General features: G+C 40.3%; 1 protein-coding gene across 3 annotated transcripts in view; it reads left to right on the top strand.

Annotated features, from left to right (window-relative positions):
* The window catches only part of IQCM (IQ motif containing M), an 86,296-nt gene extending 63,837 nt beyond the window's left edge, over positions 1–22,459 (top strand). For all 3 annotated transcript variants that reach the window (XM_081875375.1, XM_081875377.1, XM_081875376.1), the window contains exons 11-12: positions 391–549; positions 21,942–22,459. In XM_081875375.1, coding sequence (XP_081731501.1) covers positions 391–549; positions 21,942–22,075 — 293 coding nt within the window. In that variant the 3' untranslated portion in view covers positions 22,076–22,459. The remainder of the gene's footprint in view (positions 1–390; positions 550–21,941) is intronic.
* Positions 22,460–23,763: the final 1,304 nt, after the last annotated feature.

The following is a 23,763-nucleotide window of genomic DNA, read 5'->3' on the forward strand; positions in this document are numbered from 1 at the left end:
GCTCTGCATCCCACCCTTAATCTTCTCCAGAGCATTGGGGAAATGCTCATAGAACAGATTTAGGAAATGTGCAACAGGAGGAGAGGGAGCAAAAAATGCCACTGAGCAAGAGGAAATCCTTGTATTGATGGAATGTTCACATAGTACTATGTTAGATACGACCCTATAGCTTTAAATCTGGAATATCCTTGTAGCCAGTCAGGACTAAGAGTTAGCTATTCCTTGACCTATTCTCCATGAACATGCCTAACCTTTTATGCTACTCCCATTTTCAAACCCATGTAGCTAATAGCTGATGCCATCTATTGCGTCAGTGCGTTTTAAAAATTAATTATGCTTTGAACACTCTGAAAATACTGCTTTCACAAAGTAGCCCTTTACACTTTTCAGGTGCTGATTCAAAAATAAAGAGCATCAGTAAGTCTCAGGCAGTTGAAATGACCTTCATGTTGTATCCACCTCGTGGTCTGAAGCTTATAACTGCAGCTGCTCCCAGGTCAACCTGGCTGAAGCCAATAGTCGATGGGGAAGATGGTTACAAATATTTAGGTAAGATTTTATATATAAAATCAGGCTCTGAATATTCAAAGGTTTTTCCAGTAGTGTTGTATGTACATCTGTATTCATACCTCTGTTTTGATTAGAAATTGATGTAGTCTGTTTAGATGCAGTTAGTATTTTACAGGCTTTTCAGCAAAATCACTTCCTGGAGACAGAAGGGAACAAGCAGTTTCTCGAATTTGTTTAAAGGATAGTATATCTTTATAAATATTTGAATTTCAGTTAGCAGAGGAGTTGGGGCAAACTTTTAAATTTTCACTGTAAGAGGGAATCATGCAGAAGAGCATTTGTTCTGAAGATCTCCACACCTTCCATGTATGATGCATAAAGCTGGGTTTTAGAAGGCGGCCAGGGGACAAAAGAGCATATCACTGTGGTGGCTAGTCACCTGTGTACAGGTCATGCTTTGTAGTGCAGCAAAACCCTAATTCCTTTGCAATATGTTTTGGTGGTCTAAAACATGCAATGGGTGAGTTACTTATTGTTTTATGCAAGTATTTCTGTGCCACTTTCCAAACCCACAAAGCATCTCACAAGAAAGCAATGTAAAAAGACAATAATTAAAACAATGAAAGGTTGTCGGTTGTGGTTTTTTTTAAAGGACCCTCCCCTTAAATTTTCAGTAAGTATGCACCCTTGTATGGAGATCTGGCCTTTATCGCACATTCTTTGCTAACATGACAATCCATGTTGGGCTTTTGCAAGGTGTCCTTGATTGCACTGCATTTTGAAGAATGCTTGGAAACTATAGGTACTTTCAAATGCTGCTGCTAGGCTGTAGGTGAGGGCCTACAGTTCAGAGAAAATGACAGAGAATAGCAGTATGATAATAAATGCAGGCAAGCCCGCATTAAGAGCTGCATGGCTGGCGCTGACCTGTGACACGCTTTTCTCAGTAGTGGCTCCTCACTCATGGAGGTGCATCCGTCACAGCCTTACAATTTCATTTCATGTTAAAGGCATTCTAAACTAGGACTGCACTGTATGTTTTCTTCCACCTCATTCCATTAATTTAATGTTTGTATTTCTTTTCATAGGAGTGATGATCTAGCAGTTACAAGTTTGTTGTGCGATGTGAGTTAATATTGGGAGGAGATAGGTATCATAGTACCTCAGGTGCAACTAATTTGCTGGAAGTGTTTTGCTGCATTTTCTTTACATAATTTAAACAATTAAAATTATAAAATGAGCTTTATTTGAAGCAAATTCCTCATTAGGGATGCTTCTAAACTGCATAATTTCCCACCTTGGAATACAGATTCTGAAATGACAGCAATTCCTCCCAATAGTTCTCTGGCTCCCATTGTAAGTCTTATTATGGATGGCAGGCATTTTAGGAAAACAACAGATCCCAGACCCCTTGAGACCACTTGTTGTAGCAATGTCACAAACATTAGAAAAGCCTTCCCCAACTTGGTGCCCTTCAGATATTGCTAACTAGAACCCCATTCTTTCCTGAACATTGACAATGCTGGTTGAGCTTATCAGAGTTGTTGTCTAAATCTGGAGAGTACCAGGTTGGGGGAAGCAGCATTAGTGGAAGTGGAGGGGAGAATCCTTTCTTCCCATAGGCATCAAGTTGGCCATTGTGAGAACAGGATTGTGGACTAGATGGACGACTGGCCTGATCCGCCAGGCCTCTTCTTATAGTCTTTTGTCTCTCAAAACAAGAGTCATAAACCTTCGCTGCTTTCTCTCTCACCCTTAAACTTGGCCTGATGGGCATTTACTAACACTGTTTGTGGACAGCAAGGTTTTCTTCAGAAAGTAGTTATAGATAATTCCACCCTAGATGACTGGATAGTGTATCTTTTTGAGTTACAGTGGTTACTAAACTGGTTGACAAGAGAACTGCAGGAGTTGCCTTGAAAAGAGATTAGTCTATTAAAGAAAGTCTTTCTGTAGCACAGCAACTGCTCTCCCTGTAAACATTTTTGGAAAGATAGCACTGGACATTTGTTATATGATCTACTCTTGATACTTAAAAAACACTGGCACAAGTTCCAGACTTTCTTTTTGTGTTTCTTGAATCTGCTCTGATGACTTCAGTAAACTTTCATCAGTTGTGTGTGTACAACAAACAATTGGATTTTATTTACAGATTTCTATTTTGTATTTACAGAGAGAGCATTTGGTCTGATTACTTGAAATGCAAGTCTCAGACAGGGATTAGACATTGCAAGAACTGTGTTTTCTCTTCCTCTCTAATATCCAGTATTACAAAACTAGTGTTGCATTATCAGTACACTGTGGGTGGAATCCAGAATTGCCCTTGTCTGTATGAAAGGGCTCCTCCCATTTGCAGAAGGGACTGAGCTCCTGTGGACATTCCTACTGGATGAAGGAGAAGGGAGGGGATTTTTGTTCTGGTCTCCTTTTTGCTCTTGAAGCCTGCTGTACTACCACTCTCCAGAGCAGACTTTGGGAAGACTCAGGCACCTGGAGGGGGAGGTCTCAGTAAAAAAATGGCCTCCTACTCTTCTTCTGTCCGCAGTGTCCCCTGACTGGAGTTTCTCTTACAGGAACTCTGAATATAACTGTGTGAGATTTTTGCCTGGTTACTATTCATTGTTTGCCACTTGTGGGGAGAGTGGAGGAGCAATTTGACAGGTATTATGAGGAGAATGATGAGGAGCAAACATGAAGCTGCTGCTTATAAAGCCCAATTCTGATCTCAGTGTGTTTGCCAGTTGCATACACTCAGAATTATGTCTTGTTTCTATTGTGCTGAAGATACTGCTTGTATATTTACTCTGCTGTATACGGTGGCACTTCTGTCTAAATTTATTTTTTATTTGTAATACAGTATGTGGATTTCCTTGTCAATTACACATGGCATTTGGCTGTTAATGATTTTCACTATAAACCATAAAAACCATGTTGCAGCCATACATTTATCAGATTTGCTCTGGTAATCAGTCTTTGAGGCAAACTCAAAGCGGAATCCTGCAATGCCAATCTCAGAGGTAGTTTTCTGGGAAGAATATGAATTCCTTTAGTTCCTGGCTTTCTTTGTTGAGAATGACTTGCAAAGACAAATATTGATTATCTTGCTGGGAGAGAGAAGTAAAGTTATAATAAGATTAGAAAAATAATTGAGCTATTTTTCTAGAAATGAATTAAACATCATAAACTAAGCATTGTAGAGCTTTTCCCTAAATCAAATTTAGCTTTTAAAACATCTTAGCAAATGCAACGATGTTCGACATCCCAGATTCAACATTATACTTTTATTAAAATTAATACAACTTTAAGAAGGGGATTACCTAAACAGAATAATTCATTACTTTCCTTTGTTATCCTATTTCCAGTGGATTGCTGGAAAGGAGGGAAAGCAGTTGCTAAGAATGTGTTAGAGGTCACTTTTATGAATACTAAAAATGGGTGCTAGAGGCTAACAGCCTAAACCCACATTCCCTCAAGATATAGGTGATCTAGATAGGGGAAATCCCCTTAATATTAGAATTACTAATCAGCAGAAAAAAGAAGGCAGTTTTGCAGTTTGAATTTGGGCAGAGACAGAGGCCCTGAGAGGTTTTTTCTGGAGTTGGCTAAAACAGACATGCTAGAAGTGCCGTTGTTCTTTGAGGAGCTAATGTGGTGTGTGTTGCCTAGAATGGGAAGCTGCTTGTTTCAGATTGGTTCTGAACCAAATCTGATTTGAGTGGGCCTCTGGGCAAGGTTGAAAAGGTTGAAAATACCCAACCCAGAGCCACCTATCCTGAACACCAGGGACGTAGAAAGGGGGGTGCGGTGCGCCCCGGGTGTCACCTTGATGGGGGTGACAAAATGGTGGCACTGCCTCCCCCCCCCAGCTGTAGGGCAGCTGAGGCCAGGCACCCCATCCCTCCCTAAGAGCACTGCCAATCCCGTCCTGGGACAGGGTGCACTGCGGGGCCTCAGCCGCCCTGTAGCTGGGGGGGAGGCAGCAGGCGGACAGCAGGAGGGACGCCCTGTTCTTTCTCTCCCTATGGGCACCACGCGCCCCATGCTGCCCCTATGGGTGGTTCACCCCGCCCCTAGGCGTGCAGCCCCAGGTGCCGAAGAGGCTTCCTTTGCTGCTGCTGAACACTTCTTCAATTTCTGCCAAAATGTTCTGGATCAGAGTCCAGGTGTATAGAACTGCACTCTTACACCCAAATCTTTCATCTGTGATTCTAACAATCGGAACCGGCATGCATTACATGAAAACAAAGGACTGATGAAACTCTACATCAATACCGGCAAAAGCTAGACAAACATCCTGGTCCAGAGAAACATAAGGGCACCAGAGGTCTGAACCTGATATCTCCTCAGTGATGAAGTGAGCGGGGCAAAAACAGCCACTAAATCAAATTTCAGACCTACCAGCAATCCTGAGACTTTAAAAAAAATTAAATTAGTATTTTCTATTTTTTTCAAGCACTGAGAAAAACATTCATTTGTGAAAGTATGCCATTATGATTCTGGTGAAATAAGAGTAGTATGTCTCTCCCCCTTCTGAGACAACTGTTTCCTGACTAATCAGACAGAAGAACAGCTTCAAAATTGCAGTCAATTCAATAAATTTAGGAATGTCAAATCTGTGATTCATTCTTGTAGTCTTTGGAACAGAAAAACAACTGATAAGATTGATTTCCACCACTCTGCTATTCATTTGATGGAACTGCCATTTAATTTGAGCTTGGAAATATATTTAGTATTTACTGCAGGGCTATATAATGATAGCCTATATATCTGAAGAGAAAAAGTTGCTGGGTTCCTTGCACCTGATAAACACATCTATAAATATAATACTGTGACATCCTTGCCTCTTCACTCTTTCTGAGATGGAAGCATGCAAATAACCTTGTATATTCCTCAAAGTGAAATACATGTTACATTTGTGGTACCATGGAGAATACCAATGCCTCCCATTTTCAGTTGTTATCTCTGCCTTGTTCTTTCCTAAGGATCTTACAGCTTTGCCAGAGATTAATTGCAACATTATCATGATCAGAAAATTATATACTTTTCAGTATATTAGTGCATTCCATTTTGTTTGTTTTCTAAATAAATAACACGCAAGTTTGTCTACTGGGCATTTACCTATCTTGAATTCTATATAGATAGATACATTCCAAAGGTAGGAGGAACAAACAATAAAGATCACCTTGCCTGTCCTGCAGATTTTGAAGGTTCATACAATTGAGGAAACAGGTAGTCCTGCTTCCAGCTCCACAGTAGGTTTTTTTTTTGGGGGGGGGGGATTCAGTGACTAGAGCATAGCTGTCAACCGTCCCTTATTTGGCGGGAAAGTCCCTTATCCCAGCGCTGTGTCCCGCTGCTGTCTCTTATTGATGATGTCCCTTAAATTTCCCGGATTTCAAAGTAAGCAGCTCCTCTCCCTCCCTCCCTCCCTGCTGGCCAGGGAGGAGGGAGGCTCCAACTGTGTTGCTTGGCTGCGTTGCTCACCCAATCAGAAGTCTAAGAATGACTGGGGGGTGGAGCTTGCATGCCTTGTGCCGATCAAATCGGCTGCGTTGCCTGGGGACTCGCCTTTGCTCAGCGCTTCCCAGCGGAGAGGTGATGGTGGTTTCCCTTGCTGCATCCCCTTTGCCAGGTTGCTGTGCTGTGGCAACCACTGCTTGAGGCTTTGTTTGGCTGCTGGCTGGGCTTTCTCCCTTTGGTTCGGAGTCTCTCAGAAATTGAACATACCTGTGCTTGGAAAATCCCTTATTTTGGCAGCTGATCCCCCCCCCCTTTTTTAATGAATATTTATTGGCATTTTCAATAAAAACACACGAAAACAACAATTAAACAAACAAATAACAAAAATACAAAAATACAAAATTTAAAAGAAAAAAAACATTTAAAAACACATAAAATTCCAATTACTTATTTTCATTTAACTTATTTATCAGACTTCCTCACACCTCCCCTTCTTGTATTCTAATTTAAATTATTAATTCAGCAAATCCTTATTATCCAAATTTAAACATCAATACTTAAACATCGTTGCTCATTCTTAAACATTTTTCCTAAAGTCGACCAAAATTTCCCTTCCACGGCTTTCCCCAGTTCCAAACAAATAGCAAAACAAAATAAAAACAAAGCAAGTTATAATTATATACCCTTTGGATTCCCAGACTCCACCCACCCCCTTCCTGGTTTCAGTCCCCAACAAGTGTTCATCAGTTCAGTATCTTGTTTAGCCTGGAGATCTCACATCCGAGGCTTTTAAATCTCTTTCAGTTCCTCTCTGCCGGCCTTTTTGATAGTCCTTAATGTTGAACCCCAAATTTCGGAGAGGCTTCGGCCCAACAGGATCCATATTTTTTCCAGCCAGCCCTCCATACTTAAAAATAGAGCCTAAGGGGTACTCAAACATACTCCTTTCAAGTCCAAATGCCCCCAAAGCTCCAACTTCCCCCTTGATCAAATTTATAATCCTTCGGTCTTCAGATCTCCACATAAGGGGATCTCTCGGTTTTAGACTCACCAATTCAGGCCAGGCTTTCCACATCGTTATTATTTTCCTTTGTTGCCTTCATGTCAGGCCACAAATTGCAACTCTCATTTGACATCTGCGAAATTACAGCTCCTCCTTCTTTTTCTTCAGGGACAGCATATGTCTCCTTCTCCATATTCTCATAACTCTCAAGTTTCTCTATTTGTCCAGTTGTATGAGCTTCCTGCTTCGAATCCTTATCAACCTCAACAAAATTGTTTACTGCTGAGGCCAGAGTTATGACGCTTGTAGCCAAAACATCAATTTCACCTTGTAACTTTCCCAAGAGAACAAATGTTCTATCCAGCTCAGTCGGAATTTTCCTACATCCAGCCATTCTTGTAATGTCCTAAACCCCCTCTAGGGGGATTTTAGTTTCTTAGTGTTTTTCAGCTCACATCCAATAGTCAATTTAATTTGTATCAGTCCTTCTTTATTCTCAACAAATTGTAACAAATATAACCAGCAGAAGCGACAGAAACAAAGTTCTCTTTTTCCTTCTGACAGCCAATTTGACAGCTGTCAAATTCCTCAGTACTTCATCAACAGGCTCTCTCGTGGGACACTCCCGGGTCCGGGGGGGGGGGGTGAAACTTCAGCTCCCAAAGTTAATCTTTTATCCTCCAGTAAAATTTCTTATAGTATCAAACCATGAAGGTTGAAGTCTTTTAGAAAAGGAAAAAAAAAGAATCCTCTCGACCTTAGATAGGAAGTTCTTTGCTTTAAATTATCTACAAGGGGGGGGGGACTTCCTTTTTAACCCTTCCCCGCTCGTTCCTAATTTAACAAAGATTTTTTAAAATTCCGAATTCCTTCTTACTCACGGGTTTTTACTTTAAAGTCCAATTATTCCAATTATTCCAAGGAAAAAGTCAGCGCTCTCCGACAATGGCTTGCGGCTTCACTCCGCAGAAGGAGCAATGTACTCTCAGCACCGTGCCGCACCCCGTTCCCATTCCGAAGCCTTTAAAAAGGCTGCTTCGCAGTTTGGGGGGGCGCAAATGGTGCCCGCCGAGTCACCAGGTTCACAGGCATCCGTGCCTGTGATTTTTAAGGGTCCCCGCGTCGCCGCCGTGGACAAGACCCGATCCTGCGGAGCCGATTCCCTCCGGAGCTCGGAGGGAATCCGCCATTAGTCGATGGCGCTAACCCAGAAGTCCTGCTGATCTCTTATTGATGATGTCCCTTAAATTTCCCAGATTTCAAAGTAAGCAGCTCCTCTCCCTCCCTCCCTCCCTGCCGGCCAGGGGGGAGGGAGGCTCCAACTGTGTTGCTTGGCTGCGTTGCTCACCCAATAAGGAGTCTAAGAATGACGGGGGGGTGGAGCTTGCATGCCTTGTGCCGATCAAATCGGCTGCGTTGCCTGGGGACTCGCCTTTGCTCAGTGCTTCCCAGCGGAGAGGTGATGGTGGTTTCCCTTGCTGCATCCCCTTTGCCGGGTTGCTGCGCTGTGGGAACCACCGCTTGAGGCTTTGTTTGGCTGCTGGCTGGGCTTTCTCCCTTTGGTTCGGAGTCTCTCAGAAGTTGAACATACCTGTGCTTGGAAAATCCCTTATTTTGGCTGCTGATCCCTTATTTTTGAGGCTGCTGGTCCCATATTTTCAAATCTGTAAGTTGACAGCTATGGACTAGAGCTATCTATATACAGTATATTTCAAGCACAGATGCCCCATATATTTGTATAATGGAAATATGATCTTGGTGGTTTTATTTCCAACAACTTTTCTAATGATGGAATCCACCATTTTCACAGCTGCTGGGTCAACATTTCCACCAAGCTACCCACCACAATCCCAATATCTCTTTAATGGCCAGTTCAGTCCTGATTAGTGTAGATGTGAATTTTGTGGTTTTTGCATTTTGCTGTTTGGTATCTTAGAAACAGGATATTGGAGCACTTGTGTGATTCCAAGATTAAAATGCTGGATTTTGACTTTGCTCCACTGTTGGCTTTGTTAAGCATAAATGCATCAGTTTTAAACACAGCACTATTAATTATCATACTTTCTTATTAACAAATAATAAGGTAGGTTGCTACTATTAACACTTTTTTTTGAAAGAGAAGATGACTTGACACTGAAAAATTACAAGTTGCCTTCAGGTAAAGAGCTGACGTTCTGAATCAGTTTTTTGGTCAAACCTAGCACTACACTTGAACATACTGACCAAATTTCTGGCTATATTATTTCAGAGAAGTCATAGTATTTCAGCCACATTCCTCCCATTTAAGAGAGTAGCAACAAAAATTATGCCACAGTTTCCCCCCTCTGTTGAACATACTAGCAGCCTCAAACCCAAAGTCAGCTGTTAAAAGTAGTAGTTTTGAAAGGCTCAGCCCACCAGTGTTATTGCTTGAAGGATTGTGTCATTTGGAGGAGCTACAGCTGAACTGCATCGCCCCCCACTTACTTTCAGAATCATTCACCCTCCATGAAAAGTGAGAGGGCTATCTTGCAGGAGGGTGGTCTTACCTTTAAAAATGAAGTGGTTGAGGGTTTTTCCTTTTTCTCTCTCTTTTGCATTAAATAAGGAAAAGACAAAGCCCTGGGCCTCATTGTCTTTAGAAGCAGAACCATTTCCTCCAGATTCTGAGAATTTGCTGAATTGCTGGAGGTTAATCAAATCTTGGGGTTGGAGTGGTGTTTTGCAGCCCCATCAAAACTTCTTTGCAGAATACTTAAGTCGAGCACTAGAAGGAACATCTGTCACATGACACTTTACCTGCAGCCTGAATTGATATGACTCAGGGACTGGTTTACCACCCAAGAGAGAATTTTACCTTGATACTCATCTGTTAAAGAAACAAGAGTTTAATAGTTTTTCTGGGCCCATGCAACCACTAGATAATCTAAGGGAAAAAATGGACTCTTGTTATGAATCTTAGTGGGGTTTGTGTTCAAATGACATGTTTTGGACTAATTTGTAAAATCATCAGTCTTCCAAAGCATATACCCAAAGTTTAGAACTGTTTTGGAATAAATAATACCTGGGTGTATCTTTCTATTTCTGGATACTCCCACCACATGTGCTGATATGTTCTTATAATGGAACATCCCCTCTTACACATGTGAGAACAGTTTGGTTTTATATTAGCTAGGCATCTAGGTGTTAAGTACCAGCTGCGTACAATTTTAAGGGCTCTTTCTCTTGTTGTCAATATTTATATGGCACTTTTATCCACAGATTTTTCAATGCCTCTTCTTCAAAATAGAGTTTAATTCTAAGTAGCCAAGTATAGTCTTGCACTGTAATCAACTAATCATTTGCTGCCCTTGCATGACACCCCAAATCAACTTCATGAGGTGGATGGCTCACTCTACCTAATGGTGAGGCCATAAATATGACCTTACAATGGCTGATTTCATCAACATATGGTATAATTCTGCTTTCCATGACTCTAGAAGTTCAACTATATTGTATAACTAACAGGGCTTTTAATCAGTAATGGAGGCCTAACTAAATAAATTTGCACTAACTTCTTTTTAAATGTTGAAATTCCTAATGATATAATCTGTGGTATGGTTTGGTATTTGTTCCTGCATGGGTTGAATGGGAAATGTTCTGTCATTACAAGCTGAACTATACAGTGTTTTAAAAGGTGAGTTACAAAAAATAGCAATGGCAGACCATTTACATTAATATGTATGTGTGGCAGAATATATGCCAGAGTCCCTGTCACCCTGCTTTTCAAGGCTACATCTGATATTTTTCTGTTACAGTAATAAAAACTGCAGCTGTTGCTAAGCAAATGGAATGAATTACATTTACAAGAAAGTTTTTCTGAGTGAAAAAGAAGATAGCTCAGAGGAGCTGTATTGTAAGCTCATGAATGACTTTATCATTTTATTTTCCTTTTTTTCTTTTTTTAAAAAATATTTATTAAAGTTTTCAGAAAGTTTTCTAAAATAAAAAGAACAGAGGAAAAATAAAAAGAAAAAATACATACAAAACATGCAAACCACATACAATAACAAGTATAATTTCAATCTCTTATGTTCATGAGCCTTACTTTCCCGACCTCCTCATACCTCCCCTTCCTGTATTCCAATCTCTAATTAATTCAATTCCGCAAATCCTTCCCCTTATCTCTATTAACTTTTTAAATCTTCCTTTACTTGATACCTAATCATTACAGCTAAAAACCCCTTAATTTCTAAATCCACATCGTTCTGTCATTCAATAATTTTACAATTTTTATTAAGGTAGTCCTTAAATTTCTTCCATTCTTCTTCCGCCGTCTCTTTTCCCTGGTCTCGGATTCTGCCAGTCATTTCTGCCAGTCCCATATAGTCTATTACTTTCATCTGCCATTCTTCCACGGTGGGTAGATCTTCTGTCTTCCAATACTTTGCAATGAGTATTCTTGCTGCTGTTGTGGCGTACATAAAGAATGTTCTATCCTTCTTTGGCACCAATTGGCCGGCTATGCCCAGGAGAAAGGCCTCTGGTTTCTTCAGGAAGGTATATTTAAATACCTTTTTCATTTCATTATAGATCATCTCCCAGAAAGCCTTAATCCTTGGGCACGTCCACCAAAGGTGAAAGAATGTACCTTCAGTTTCTTTACATTTCCAACATTTATTGTCAGACAAGTGGTAAATTTTTGCAAGCTTGACTGGGGTCATGTACCACCTATAAATCATTTTCATAATATTCTCTCTTAAGGCATTACATGCCGTAAATTTCATGCCGGTGGTCCACAACTGTTCCCAGTCAGCAAACATAATGTTATGACCTATATCTTGAGCCCACTTGACCATAGCTGATTTAACCGTTTCATCCTGAGTATTCCATTTCAACAGCAAGTTATACATTCTTGATAATATTTTAGCATTGGGTTCTAACAGTTCTGTCTCCAGTTTTGATTTTTCCACCTGAAAACCGATTTTCCTATCTAACTTATAAACCTCCATTATCTGATAGTAATGGAGCCAATCTCGCACTTTATCTTTCAGTTTCTCGTAACTCTGCAATTTCCATTTATCCCCTTCTTGGTCCAGAATCTCCCCATATTTCGGCCATTTGGATTCCATATTGAGTTTTTTTACTGCCTTTGCCTCCAATGGAGACAGCCACCTTGGAGTTTTATTTTCCAGCAAATCTTTGTACTTAACCCAAACATTATATAATGCTTTCCTAACAACATGGTTTTTAAAGACTTTATGGACTTTCACCTTGTCATGCCACAAATATGCATGCCACCCAAAAGCGTTATTAAAACCTTCTAAATCCAAAATATCTGTATTCTCCAGAAGTAGCCATTCTTTCAACCAGCAGAAAGCTGCTGCTTCATAATATAATTTAAAGTCTGGCAGGGCAAATCCCCCCCTTTCCTTTGCATCTGTTAGAATCTTAAATTTTATTCTGGGCTTTTTGCCCTGCCAGACAAATTTAGAAATATCTTTCTGCCACTTCTTGAAACATTCCATCTTATCAATTATTTGCAATGTTTGGAATAAAAATAACATTCTAGGCAATACATTCATCTTTATAGCTGCAATTCGCCCCAACAAGGAAAGCCTCAAATTTGACCAAATTTCCAAATCTTTTTTCACTTCTGTCCAACATTTCTCATAGTTGTCCTTAAACAAATTTACATTTTAGCTGCCATATTAATCCCCAAGTATTTAACTTTCTTAACCACAGTTAAACCTGTCTCATTCTGAAACCTCTCCCTTTCAGTAGGTGTTAAGTTTTCCTCTAATACCTTAGTTTTAAACTTATTCAATTTAAATCCTGCTACTTGACCAAATTCTTGAATTAATTCTAAAACCCTTTTTGTACTGGACTCTGGCTCTTGTAATGTAAGAACAAGGTCATCTGCAAATGCTCTCAATTTCTACTGTTTGGCTCCGACCTGAATACCTTTAACCAACTGGTCTCTTCGAATCATATTCAGCAAAACCTCCAGGACTGATATAAAAAGTAGTGGGGAGATTGGGCACCCCTGACGTGTCCCTTTTTCTATCTTAAATTGTTCCATAACCATATTATTTACAATTAACTTTGCGTTTTGTTCAGAGTATCTTGCACTTATACCATTTTCAAACCCTTGGCCTACCCCCATCCCCTGGAGATTTTTCCTCATAAAAGTCCAAGAGATATTGTCAAAGGCTTTCTCTGTGAAGAGATTCAGAACTTACAGGGTTAAGAAGTTCTGAGTGACGTCTCACATTCCTGAGGCGTGGCCAAGGTTTCACAGAGGGGTGTGTTTTTCTCTGTGTGTCTGTTCTGTTTCCGTGCTTCTGACGGTGAAAGGAGCAAAATGAGCGCTCTCTCGCCGGGTGATATAGTTGTTGTTTATCTACACGATTAAAGACTGAAAGATATACGCACTAACGCCTGAGTGTGTTTGATTCGGCACACACACACACAGCGACAGTTTCTACGCTGCGGAATCTCTGCTACAAGTAGCTGCCGGAGGACGGAGAGCAGAGAGGCGCAAGGAAGTGTGCTGGGCTCCAATCCAAAAGCTACGCTAATTCCACATTCTCCGCGTCCACAAATATCAACACTGCTTTGGTATTTATATTCACTTCTAACATTTCCAAAATGTCAATTATATTCCTTACATTATCTGACAAATGTCTTCTTGGAAGAAAGCCCGCTTGATCTCTGAATCTCCTTCATCAAAACTTTTTTCAATCTCTTAGCCAAAATGTCAGCAAAGATTTTGTAATCCACGTTTAATAACGAGATAGGGCGGTAGTTCTTAAGTTGGGTCTTTTCAGTTTCTGTCTTTGGTATAAGTGTAATGAAAGCCTCTTTCCATGATTCTGGTGCTCTTTTCCCCTCCAAAATTTCATTGCAGACTTACTTCAGAGGTTGTAATAGCCAGTCCTTCAAAGCTTTATAATATCTGGAAGTCAACACATCTGGTCCCGGAGATTTGCCCAATTGCATGTTTTGAATGGCACCTTCTATTTCCTGGTCAGATATTTTACAGTTCAACTCTAATTTACTTTCTTCTGATATTTTTTGTAATCCATTTGTTTTCAAAAAACAATCAATGTCCAATTCATTCTGCGGCCCTTGTGCATATAATTGCTTAAAATATTTCTGGAAGCAATCTCTAATCTCATTTAGCTTATAGATATTCTTTCCTTCCGACTTTATCATTTTATTTTCATTCCCCAACTGGACTAAGGCAAGGTGATCCTTGGACTCTTCAAAATGGTAGAATTTAGTCCAAAAGAAGGGGAGCTGGAAAGAAGCTCTGTTTTAAAGCCTGAACAATGCTGTGTCCAAACTAACCAGCCTCTTGCTAAGTTTCCAGTTCCTTGGGCTGGGAAATGGTCTGTTAATCATATAGCCATCTTATAAAAATAGTCCTGTGATCTTGCTGTTGCCGCTGTTCCTTAGCAATTGTGTTTGCCTAAGGAAATTTAATTTTTATATAGGTAATTAACACTGTTGATTCTCTTGCTGGCACCACAGATTTTGCACAGGAAACAGTTTGTTTTGTTTCATTTTTCCCTTTAAAAATAATATCAGATTCCAGTGTTACAGCAGACATTTGTTAGCTCCCATGCAACCCCAACAGCGCCACCAAATTACTAGGAGGCTTAGGAAATAATATATCCAGTCAGTATTAATGATGGGGTCCTAGTATATGGAAGCACCTGTAGTTCATTAGTACAGCACATGGTTTGTGCAGAAGGTCTTAGGTTCAGTCACTTGTACAGTATTCCTTGGAGAGATGCTGCCAGTCAGAGTAGATAGTATTAGTTATCAGCTTAGCTCAGCCTTCTCCAGATGTTTTGGACCAGAACTCCAATTAGCTGCAAACAGTGTGATCAATGGTTGGAGATGATAGCAGTTCAAAACATCCAGAGGGTGGTTGTGGGGCCTGGGCAAATAGTTTGACTTATTTCTGTAGCAGTTAAACTATTTTCTGGAATCTGAATCCAGATTCCAGGTATGAATCGATCTGTGGGTTGTGTGATTTGCATACAGAGGCTGTGGGAAGCTCAGGGAATTAAAGTCTCCATCTACATTTTGAAACAAGATTACAAGCTGACACTTTCAAAGCACTGATTTTAACCACTGGTTTCAAAACTGCACTGATTTCTGTTGTTGTTGTTTCTTAGAATTCCCAAACAACTCCATGTACAAGGCTTCTAGTACTTTATATGTGGATTCATGCACTTGGTATGATAAACATGCTATAACTGAAATTTTAAAAGTCGTAACTTTCAGTCGTAACATTTTTATCATACCATGGCCACAAATTCACACGAAAGGCTTTGGAGACTTTAATTCCAGTGTTGACAAAGTCTAAATGACAACATTGTGAATGGCTGATTGTCATTTTGAATTCCTTGGATCAAAATAGACACATTTTCTTCATTAAGAACATTACAGTCTAAAACTTTACGGGAAGATTTATAATCACTGAAAGGAGAAAGTAATCTTCCTTTTGTCAGCGTATACAACCAGAGAGACTCATTAGAAAGTTTGTGTTAATGGATGCTCACTGCAAATATTGCAGTAGTTTGTTTCTGTTACGACAAGTCACCCCAAAGGAAGCATGAAATTCTTATCAATGCCACCATATAAATACTAATTCTGATGCACTTTACATTTATATAAGGGTGTCTGTTTGTGCAGAGCATCATAATGTAAGAAACAATCAAGATCAGCCCTCCCCTGCTTTGTGTCACCAGCTGAGTGCCTTGATAATAATGCCATTTGAGATTGTTGTTCTTTCCCCCCCAATGCTAATATTAGCACAAAATGTAATCACAATTATTTCAGATACTAATTGCATGCTCTCTCTTTTGGCAATTGAAAGTTGTCTTTGAAACATGCTTTATATAGGTTTGGATAACGCCTGTTAATAAATGGTTTGGGTCAGCAAGTAGTCTTTGCATGTTCTTCTGGTACAGTAGGTTATGATGCTCACCACCCTTCTGAATCTCCTTTGTTCCTGGGAATGTGGATACCAGCTTGGGATCAGCCTGAGCCACAGAATGGCCAAGAGAATAGGGCTGGAAAGAAATTATTGGTTAGCTGCTTGGCAGATGTCAAGGCAGTACAAACTACTGGAACTAGGGCAGCTTTGCAGGATGGACAGAAGGCCTCAGTACTTCAGAGTTATGTGCAAACTTGTCCGTAGAGATTAGCCATGTTCTTTCATTTGCTGTACTTCCTATTGGATTGCACCAGAATTTTAGCACCCAAAACTATATAGTAATAAATTAGGTAAAGGTAAAGGGACCCCTGACCATTAGGTCCAGTCGTGACCAACTCTGGGGTTGTGGCGCTCATCTCGCTTTATTGGCCGAGGGAGCCGGAGTACAGCTTCTGGGTCATGTGGCCAGCATGACTAAGCCGCTTCTGGCGAACCAGAGCAGCACATGGAAATGCCATTTACCTTCCCGCTGGAACGGTACCTATTTATCTACTTGCACTTTGATGTGCTTTCGAACCGCTAGGCTGGCAGGTGCAGGGACCGAGCAATGGGAGCTCACCCTGTCGCGGGGATTCAAACCGCCGACCTTTTGATTGGCAAGTCCTAGACTCTGTGGTTTAACCCACAGTGCCACCCGTGTCCCGTGCGCCACCCAAAAATCTCAAAATGTGAAGGTGGTTAAAAAATGGCCACCAACATCACAGCTTCAAACTCTTATTCAGAGATCCAGAAATATCATTTGCATTTTTTTAAAAGAAAAGGCTGACATAGAATTTATGATCTACTCAGTGCTAAAGTTTATCATTGGGGAAACAGACGAAAATGGGAGATGCAACACCCAACATATGGGAGACACATCTACTCAATGGCAAAGTTTCTCATTGGGAAAATATAGAAAGAAGAGGCATACAAAAATTAGTGTATTTATGTATGCATGCCTGAACTGGCCTGAATTTTTTGTTGACTTTGTGCTAAAACAAGTGATAATATATACAAGATACTTTGGCATAAGAACTGCACTGGAGCCAAAGTCATGCCTTGCTATTCTGTTCCAAATTATTTGCTAATTAGTGCTATACAACCTATCACCTTATTTCTTAATAAATAGAGATCGTATATTGTATTTGAGTTGCTTAAAGAATAACAAATCTTTACTTTTTTTCTCGTCTTGCTAATACATTCTAAATGCTGTGTTGTGTCCTTACTAAGCGTTGAATTTCCTTGTAGATATCCTATTAAGATTAATAGAATTTTAGCATTTTTTCATTAATACATTTTCAAATGGATTACCTTTTCAACTATATAAAACAGCTGCTTTTTTAAGCTTAAGGATCAACTCACTCTTCCCAAATGGGGTGGCTAGTTATGGATTGTCACAAAAGTGGATGTGGTTTAAATAATACTGCAATATATCTCACCACAGTGGAGGAGACAATATTAGAGACGTGTGTCTGGACTCTTTCTTTGTTATTTAAGTGACTATGCTAACACATGAGAAGGGAGTTTGATCATACCTGCCATATGCAAGAAACCCTAAGCATTTGGTGGTGCCTGCCTTGTGTCCCAGAGGTGGGTGGTAGGTTATTGCTTTGTTGTTTCTCCTTATTTGTGCCTTTATCTTGTGAACCACCCTGAGATCTGTTGATGAAGGGTGGAATATAAATCAAGAAAGCAAGCAAACCAACAACCAACCAACCAAGCAAGCAAGAAGAAGAAGATAGACAGTGGCTGGCACTGAAAACTGAGTGTGTAAATCCCAGCAGAAGTTCCAAGGCATCTCAACCATCTCATGGGGTTACATACCCCGTGTCACAGAAGGCTAAGAATATACATTAGCTGCACGTTTTATGTTGTAAACCACCCTGTGATCTTCAGGTGAAATATATACATTTCCTGATCGCCTCTTTTAAGCAAGAACAGAATAGCAACAGGTAACTTCTGATTCTAGCAGATAAACTAAGTCCAGTGCCATCTAGTGACGAAACCATATAATAACACTATAGATAAATGTACACCTAAAGGTAAAGGGTAAAGGGACCCCTGACCATTAGGTCTACTCGTGGCCGACTCTGGGGTTGCGGTGCTCATCTCGCTTTATTGGCCGAGGGAGCCGGTGTACAGCTTTCGGGACATGTGGCCAGCATGACTGAGCTTGCTTCTGGCAAACCAGAGCAGCACACAGAAATGCCGTTTACCTTCCCGCTGGAGCGGTACCTATTTATCTACTTGCACTTTGACGTGCTTTTGAACTGCTAGGTTGGCATGTACACCTACACACACACAAATGATGTATGTGGAATTGCCATGGTGTGTTGTGGAAGTGAGGCTCACCTAGGAGAGCTGGTGAGAGAGGAGCAGTCAATGGATGCCCTCTGCACTGGAGACGGGGTGAGGGAATAGCTATTGTAGATGGTTCTCTTGGGATCTGGAAAGAGGATCTTTATATATTTATTTTATATCCTGCCCTTCTTCCCCAAGAAGCTCAGGGCCACACATAACAATTGATAAAACAATTAAAAATCAATTGCAAACCAGATGCAGATTTGGAAATATCTCCACTTGACAGGCTTGTAGAAAGAGGAAGGTCTTCTGTAGGCATCAAAAAGACCACAGAGATGGCTCCAGTTTCATATTAAAAGGGAAGGAATACCAAAGGGGAGGTGCCACAACACCGAAGGCCTGAATCCTACATTGTAATAAGATGATATCTGCTAGAGAATTGTTTTCTCAGAGAACAGTGACCTGTTGTATATATAAGGGGAAGGGACAATCTTTCAGATATCTTGGTCCAAAGCTGTACAGAAATAGTTTTGTAGCCTCTGTGAGTAGAGGCTGTTATAAGCAGTGGGCATATGTATACGCCAATGGCATCCAAGATTTCAAAGTGGGGAATTGGCTAATGGAGTCTTTGACAGAGAACCCGAAGGCCGCACACTGCCTTGTTGTGCATGGTGTGTGGGAGGCAAGGCCAAAATCTGACGCCTCACCAGCACTCACCCATTACCTAGGCTTTGAGAAGGAGCTGGGTGGACTTTAGGATCCTGTCAAAGTCCTCACGCCTCCTTGCCAAAGACCAGCGCCTTGCTTACCCGGCTTTGGGAAGGCATCAAAAATTTTGGGGGAGAGCATCAAATATTGTTGAGGGCCACCAGGAAAGGCATGAAGGGCAGCATGCGTACTGGACTGGCCCTGGTGTAGGAAGAATATTGGTGTAAGAGAGAGAATCCTCTCTTTCTCCTACTGCTGCTAGCACATTTTCTGCCTTAATTTTGAGGGGAAGAGTTTGGGAAAAAGATTGGACCCCCTTTTTGTTGTTGTTGAAAATTGATCTTTAGATCCTATTCAGGACTTACAGCAAGCTGTTTTCCACTTCATTGGAAAAACAGCTTAGTATGTGAATCCCACTTAGAAATTGAAACGTCTTTGTATTCTTGCATCAAACCCTAAATACCTGGTAAGAATTTTAAGTAATTTCTTCACAAAGTAAATTTTGCTTCTCACATATCTCAAGTCTCTCTCCCTCTCCCTCTCCCTCTCCCTCTCCCTCAAAAAGAGAGAATAGAAGGTGGTAACAGATTATAACTTCATAATTGTAACTAGAATCTTTTATGCAGTTCTGTTAGGTTTTCCACACATACTGCCAAAAGAGGTTTTTCAGTCTGTGGCTTCTTCCAGTTATGTCTTCCATCTGTTTCCTTTCCTTTATTCTTTCATCATTCTGGTTTCTAGCTTCCCCCTTTGGCTTAGGGTGCTTTTTACAGAGACTTTTTTTGTGTTAGAAAACTGCTAGCTTGGGCCAAGATCCCACATAGTCCAGCACTTTACCCCATGACACTCTTCAAACAAATGTCCCTGGAAATTTGCAAATCAGATATAATAACAGCATCTGCTAAACGGGGGGGGGGGGGGGGGTGTTGCTCCAGAATGTGAAGGTTCCATTTTTTAGATATCATGATGAATTTGCACTGATTAGACCCCTCGTGCATAAATGTGTCATTCCTTTTTAAACCCATCTAACCTACTGCCTATCACAGCAACCGGGGGGAGGGGTGGGGCGTGTCAACCATATTATTAATGTATTGCATGAAGAAATGCTTCTATTTTGTATGTTTAATCAGTCTCATTGGATGGTTGTGGTGTAGTGTTTTGAAGGACGTGTGGTTCCAGAATTGGCCTCCACAGTCACTTACAGACTCATTGTTAAAACTGTGTTTTATGGAAGACAATCTTACTACGAAGATCGTCAAAGAAGAAGAAGAAGATTGTTTTGAAGTACTGAACACTGAATATTCCTTATTCACTTTCCCATGCCATTCTTATCAAAAATATTTTAAAATGGTGCATCCTCCTAGTTTCTTTCCTTATAAAGTAAAATGGCACCAATCCCACTTAATATTATTGGGGAAACTGCTGCGTCTTTGAATTCAAATGTTATCTTCTTAGCCCAATCTAAATGCTTAATGACACATCAAAGAATTCTAAAAGATTAGTGAGGAAACAGCCACCTTTACAGAAGCCATGCTGATTCTTCCTAAGCAAGGCTTGTTCTTCTGTACTGCTGCAGGACCAATCTGATTGCTTTGGCCCACAAGCCACATTAGTTTCACTTCAGAGCCTTAACACAGTGTGCATTCCTGGGATGACCTTAAAATGACACTTCAACTGTACTGGTAAATCACAACCATCTGGACATATCTGCAATTTTACTTCACAATTTTCTTTTTGTGAAGAACAAATTGACTGCAGACTTACATATCCACAGTTCAAATTTGCTTTTGTTTGAGAGCTTTATCATCAGCAAGAATGTACAGGGGGAACATATTCATAGCCACTCACAATATTTGGACGCTTAGTTTCTGAAAGCTGCAATTTTATGTTGCTACATCTTCATTTCTGCTGAGATGATTACTTCCTCACCAAGATAAAGGATGTCTGGCCTTTTAGCAGTTAGATGGAATATTTCCTTTTCTGGTGGATAGCCACATTTAAATGGTTGTAGAATGGTTCTATGACTTCCTCTTCTGTTTTACATCTTCATGGGAGAAGTATTCCTGAAGCATTTGAAGTGAGGACAACCAAACTCTCTTTCTGTTCCAAATGTGCTTGTGCATAGTTTTTGCTCTGCTCGACTCAGGTCAATTTTAATTATTTAGAGTTTGCTGTCACAACATGGGCTCACTAGTTTTCTATGTCTGGAGAATCTCTCCTGCCCTCTAGTTGTCAGCTTTTCTGCTGCATCATTTGCTTTCTCAAGTTTCCTAAAAAGTTATATTCAAAATAGCTCATGGAAAAATCAAGGATAACAAGTTACTTTAAGATGCATCTTACATTGACTATGGGGACTAAAGTTTGTATATTCTCTCTCTCTCTCTCTCTCTCTCTCTCTCTCTCACACACACACACACACACACACACACACAGGGCTAGTGGTGGCATAGTGGGTTGTGGGTCAGGCTAGGACCTGGGAGACCAGGGTTTTAATCCCTGCCCAGCCAGCAAGCTCACTGGATTACATTGGGAGAGTAAACCTGTCCTCACAGGATTGTCAAGAAGGTAAAGTGGCCAAGAGACTGATACTGATGAATTGGAAGAATAAAGATAATCAATGGATCAACAATATGGCAACACTCACAACTTTTGAATGGACTTCTTACAGACATAGACTTTGTTTGGATAAATATGACAACATTTGGAATGAGTTTATACAGAATGTATCTACATCTGTAACCCCCTTTGTGCTCTTAATGGCCCATCACCTCAAGAGGAAGCCAGCTTGGCTTATATTTTATATTTATTGGATCCAGGGCTTCAGGAAGGAATAGGCTGGTTTGACTAGCTTTTAAGGCTTGCTGGATCCAGGGATCAAATGCGAGTTTGGCACCCACAAACTCAAAACAACACACCACAGTAACCTTTGTCCGGATTGTCCTCAATTGAGATGGATCTTCATTTGTATGCTCTTAATATACCAATAAATCTATTGATTTTGTGTTACAGTGGGTGGACATCCAATATTAAAGGCAGCTGATATTCGAGTTGCTGGAGCTTTAGTAGCTGCATCAATGCGAGAAAGGAAGATGAAAGAACAGGAAGCAAACCAAGCTGCTGCTGTAACAGAGAACAGTGTCTAACATAGGATGCAATTCATGCCCAGTTGTAATAAATGACATCATCAATTTGATTATAAAGATACTGGATTGTAAACAAACTTCAGTTTCCTCTGATGAAAATTCCCAGTATACAATGGAAAGCATTTCATCTTTAAATTATCAGATGTAGACAGAAGATAACAGAAACATCGCTCTTGAGCCCATACTATACACTAGATTCCTATATGGTTTGAAACAATTTCAGTAGGATTTAGAAACCTAATGTGTAAAAAAATTAAAATTAAAAAATCCCATGCTTATTTGTTTGGATCATAATAGGCACTGTTCTTATGTTTTTGTCTTTCTGTATTCTGTATGGCAGCATCTAACATCAAATAAATGTGTCAGTGTTTTTTGCCCGAGAAATTTTACAGCCTTTCTGGTGCCTTTTGATCTCAAAGTTGTTCTGTGTGCTTTTCAAAACAAACTAACTTGCATCAAGCGCTTTAACAATATATTCCCCAAATCTGCAAAAAGACGGTGTAAGGTCAGTAAAGGAAAGCCTTTACCTTTCAATAGTCACTTTTCTATAAATAAATTGGCACTTGATCCTCATCAAAGAGCAAGAAATATTGGATATGCTCTCTGAGTGTCCATTGTAGTTTTTTGAGCCAACTACCTGATGGAAGTCATCACTTATATGTAAATGAACTGTCAATGGTTTGCCACTGTTGGCAATCACTGGACTGTGAAGGGTATGTCTTAATAAGAACCAAAGCTCTTCACAGACTTTGATTTACTGGAAATAAAATAGAAAAGTCCTCTGGGATTACGAAGGACACTTGTTTCAGATAAAATGTCTAGACAGTAGCAATATATCTGGGCTTTTATTATAGCAAAACTGCAAATTAGAATGGAGTGCAGAGAAAGTTCCAGTGACCCAACTGAGTTCAAAAACACTGCTTCCCGCTGATCTTTTCCCCCAAAGCCTAAAGACATAGTAAGATCACGAGCAAGCCCTCCAAACAAAAAATAAAGCAAAGCATTATGTCCAAGGTTTCGAAGGGCAATGTTTATTGAGCATTCATTTAATTTGTATGCAGGGAGGTTAGACAATGTTGGCTGTTTAGTGAGCACTTGTCCTGACTTGTTTGTGGGGAGGTTAGATACTGTTACGTCAAGCAAGTGTTCTCCCACACTTCCCAGCACATGTTCCCGTCGCGATCCTTATCGCAAAAAATCAGGTCTTTGGGGGAAGCGAGTTTGTTGTGCCAGACCTCCCAATCAATTGCAACTGTGCGACCTGAATTTGATGGTATGTGATTAGATCCTGCCCAAAGATAGCAACAGCCTGGAAGCACCCAAAGTTGCAGTTCACCAATATTTTTCCTGATCAATACAAAAAATATATATGAGATTGTATCAACATAAAAAGGCCATGGTTGGCAGCAACGTGAAGAATTTTCCAGTTTAAGAGCTTCTCCTTTCAAAATTCCAAGTCGACTTTTCTACAGATACTTCTGATGGGAGGGGGGATGAAATCATACTGAATCAAATTCCATTAACATAGAAATGTGAATGGAATGCTCTTCAATGGAAAAAAGAGCCAGCTATGTATTCTAAAGCAGGAATGGGTGAATATATCAATTTTATTTCTCCCAGTTCCTCATTTTTCCAATCTTAAGTTCTGTTCTCCATATTTCTACATTGTTTTGTGATTTTTTAAAAAA

The sequence above is a fragment of the Podarcis erhardii genome, assembly GCF_964252035.2.
Source record: "Podarcis erhardii genome assembly, chromosome: 9".
Classification (NCBI taxonomy): domain Eukaryota; kingdom Metazoa; phylum Chordata; class Lepidosauria; order Squamata; family Lacertidae; genus Podarcis; species Podarcis erhardii.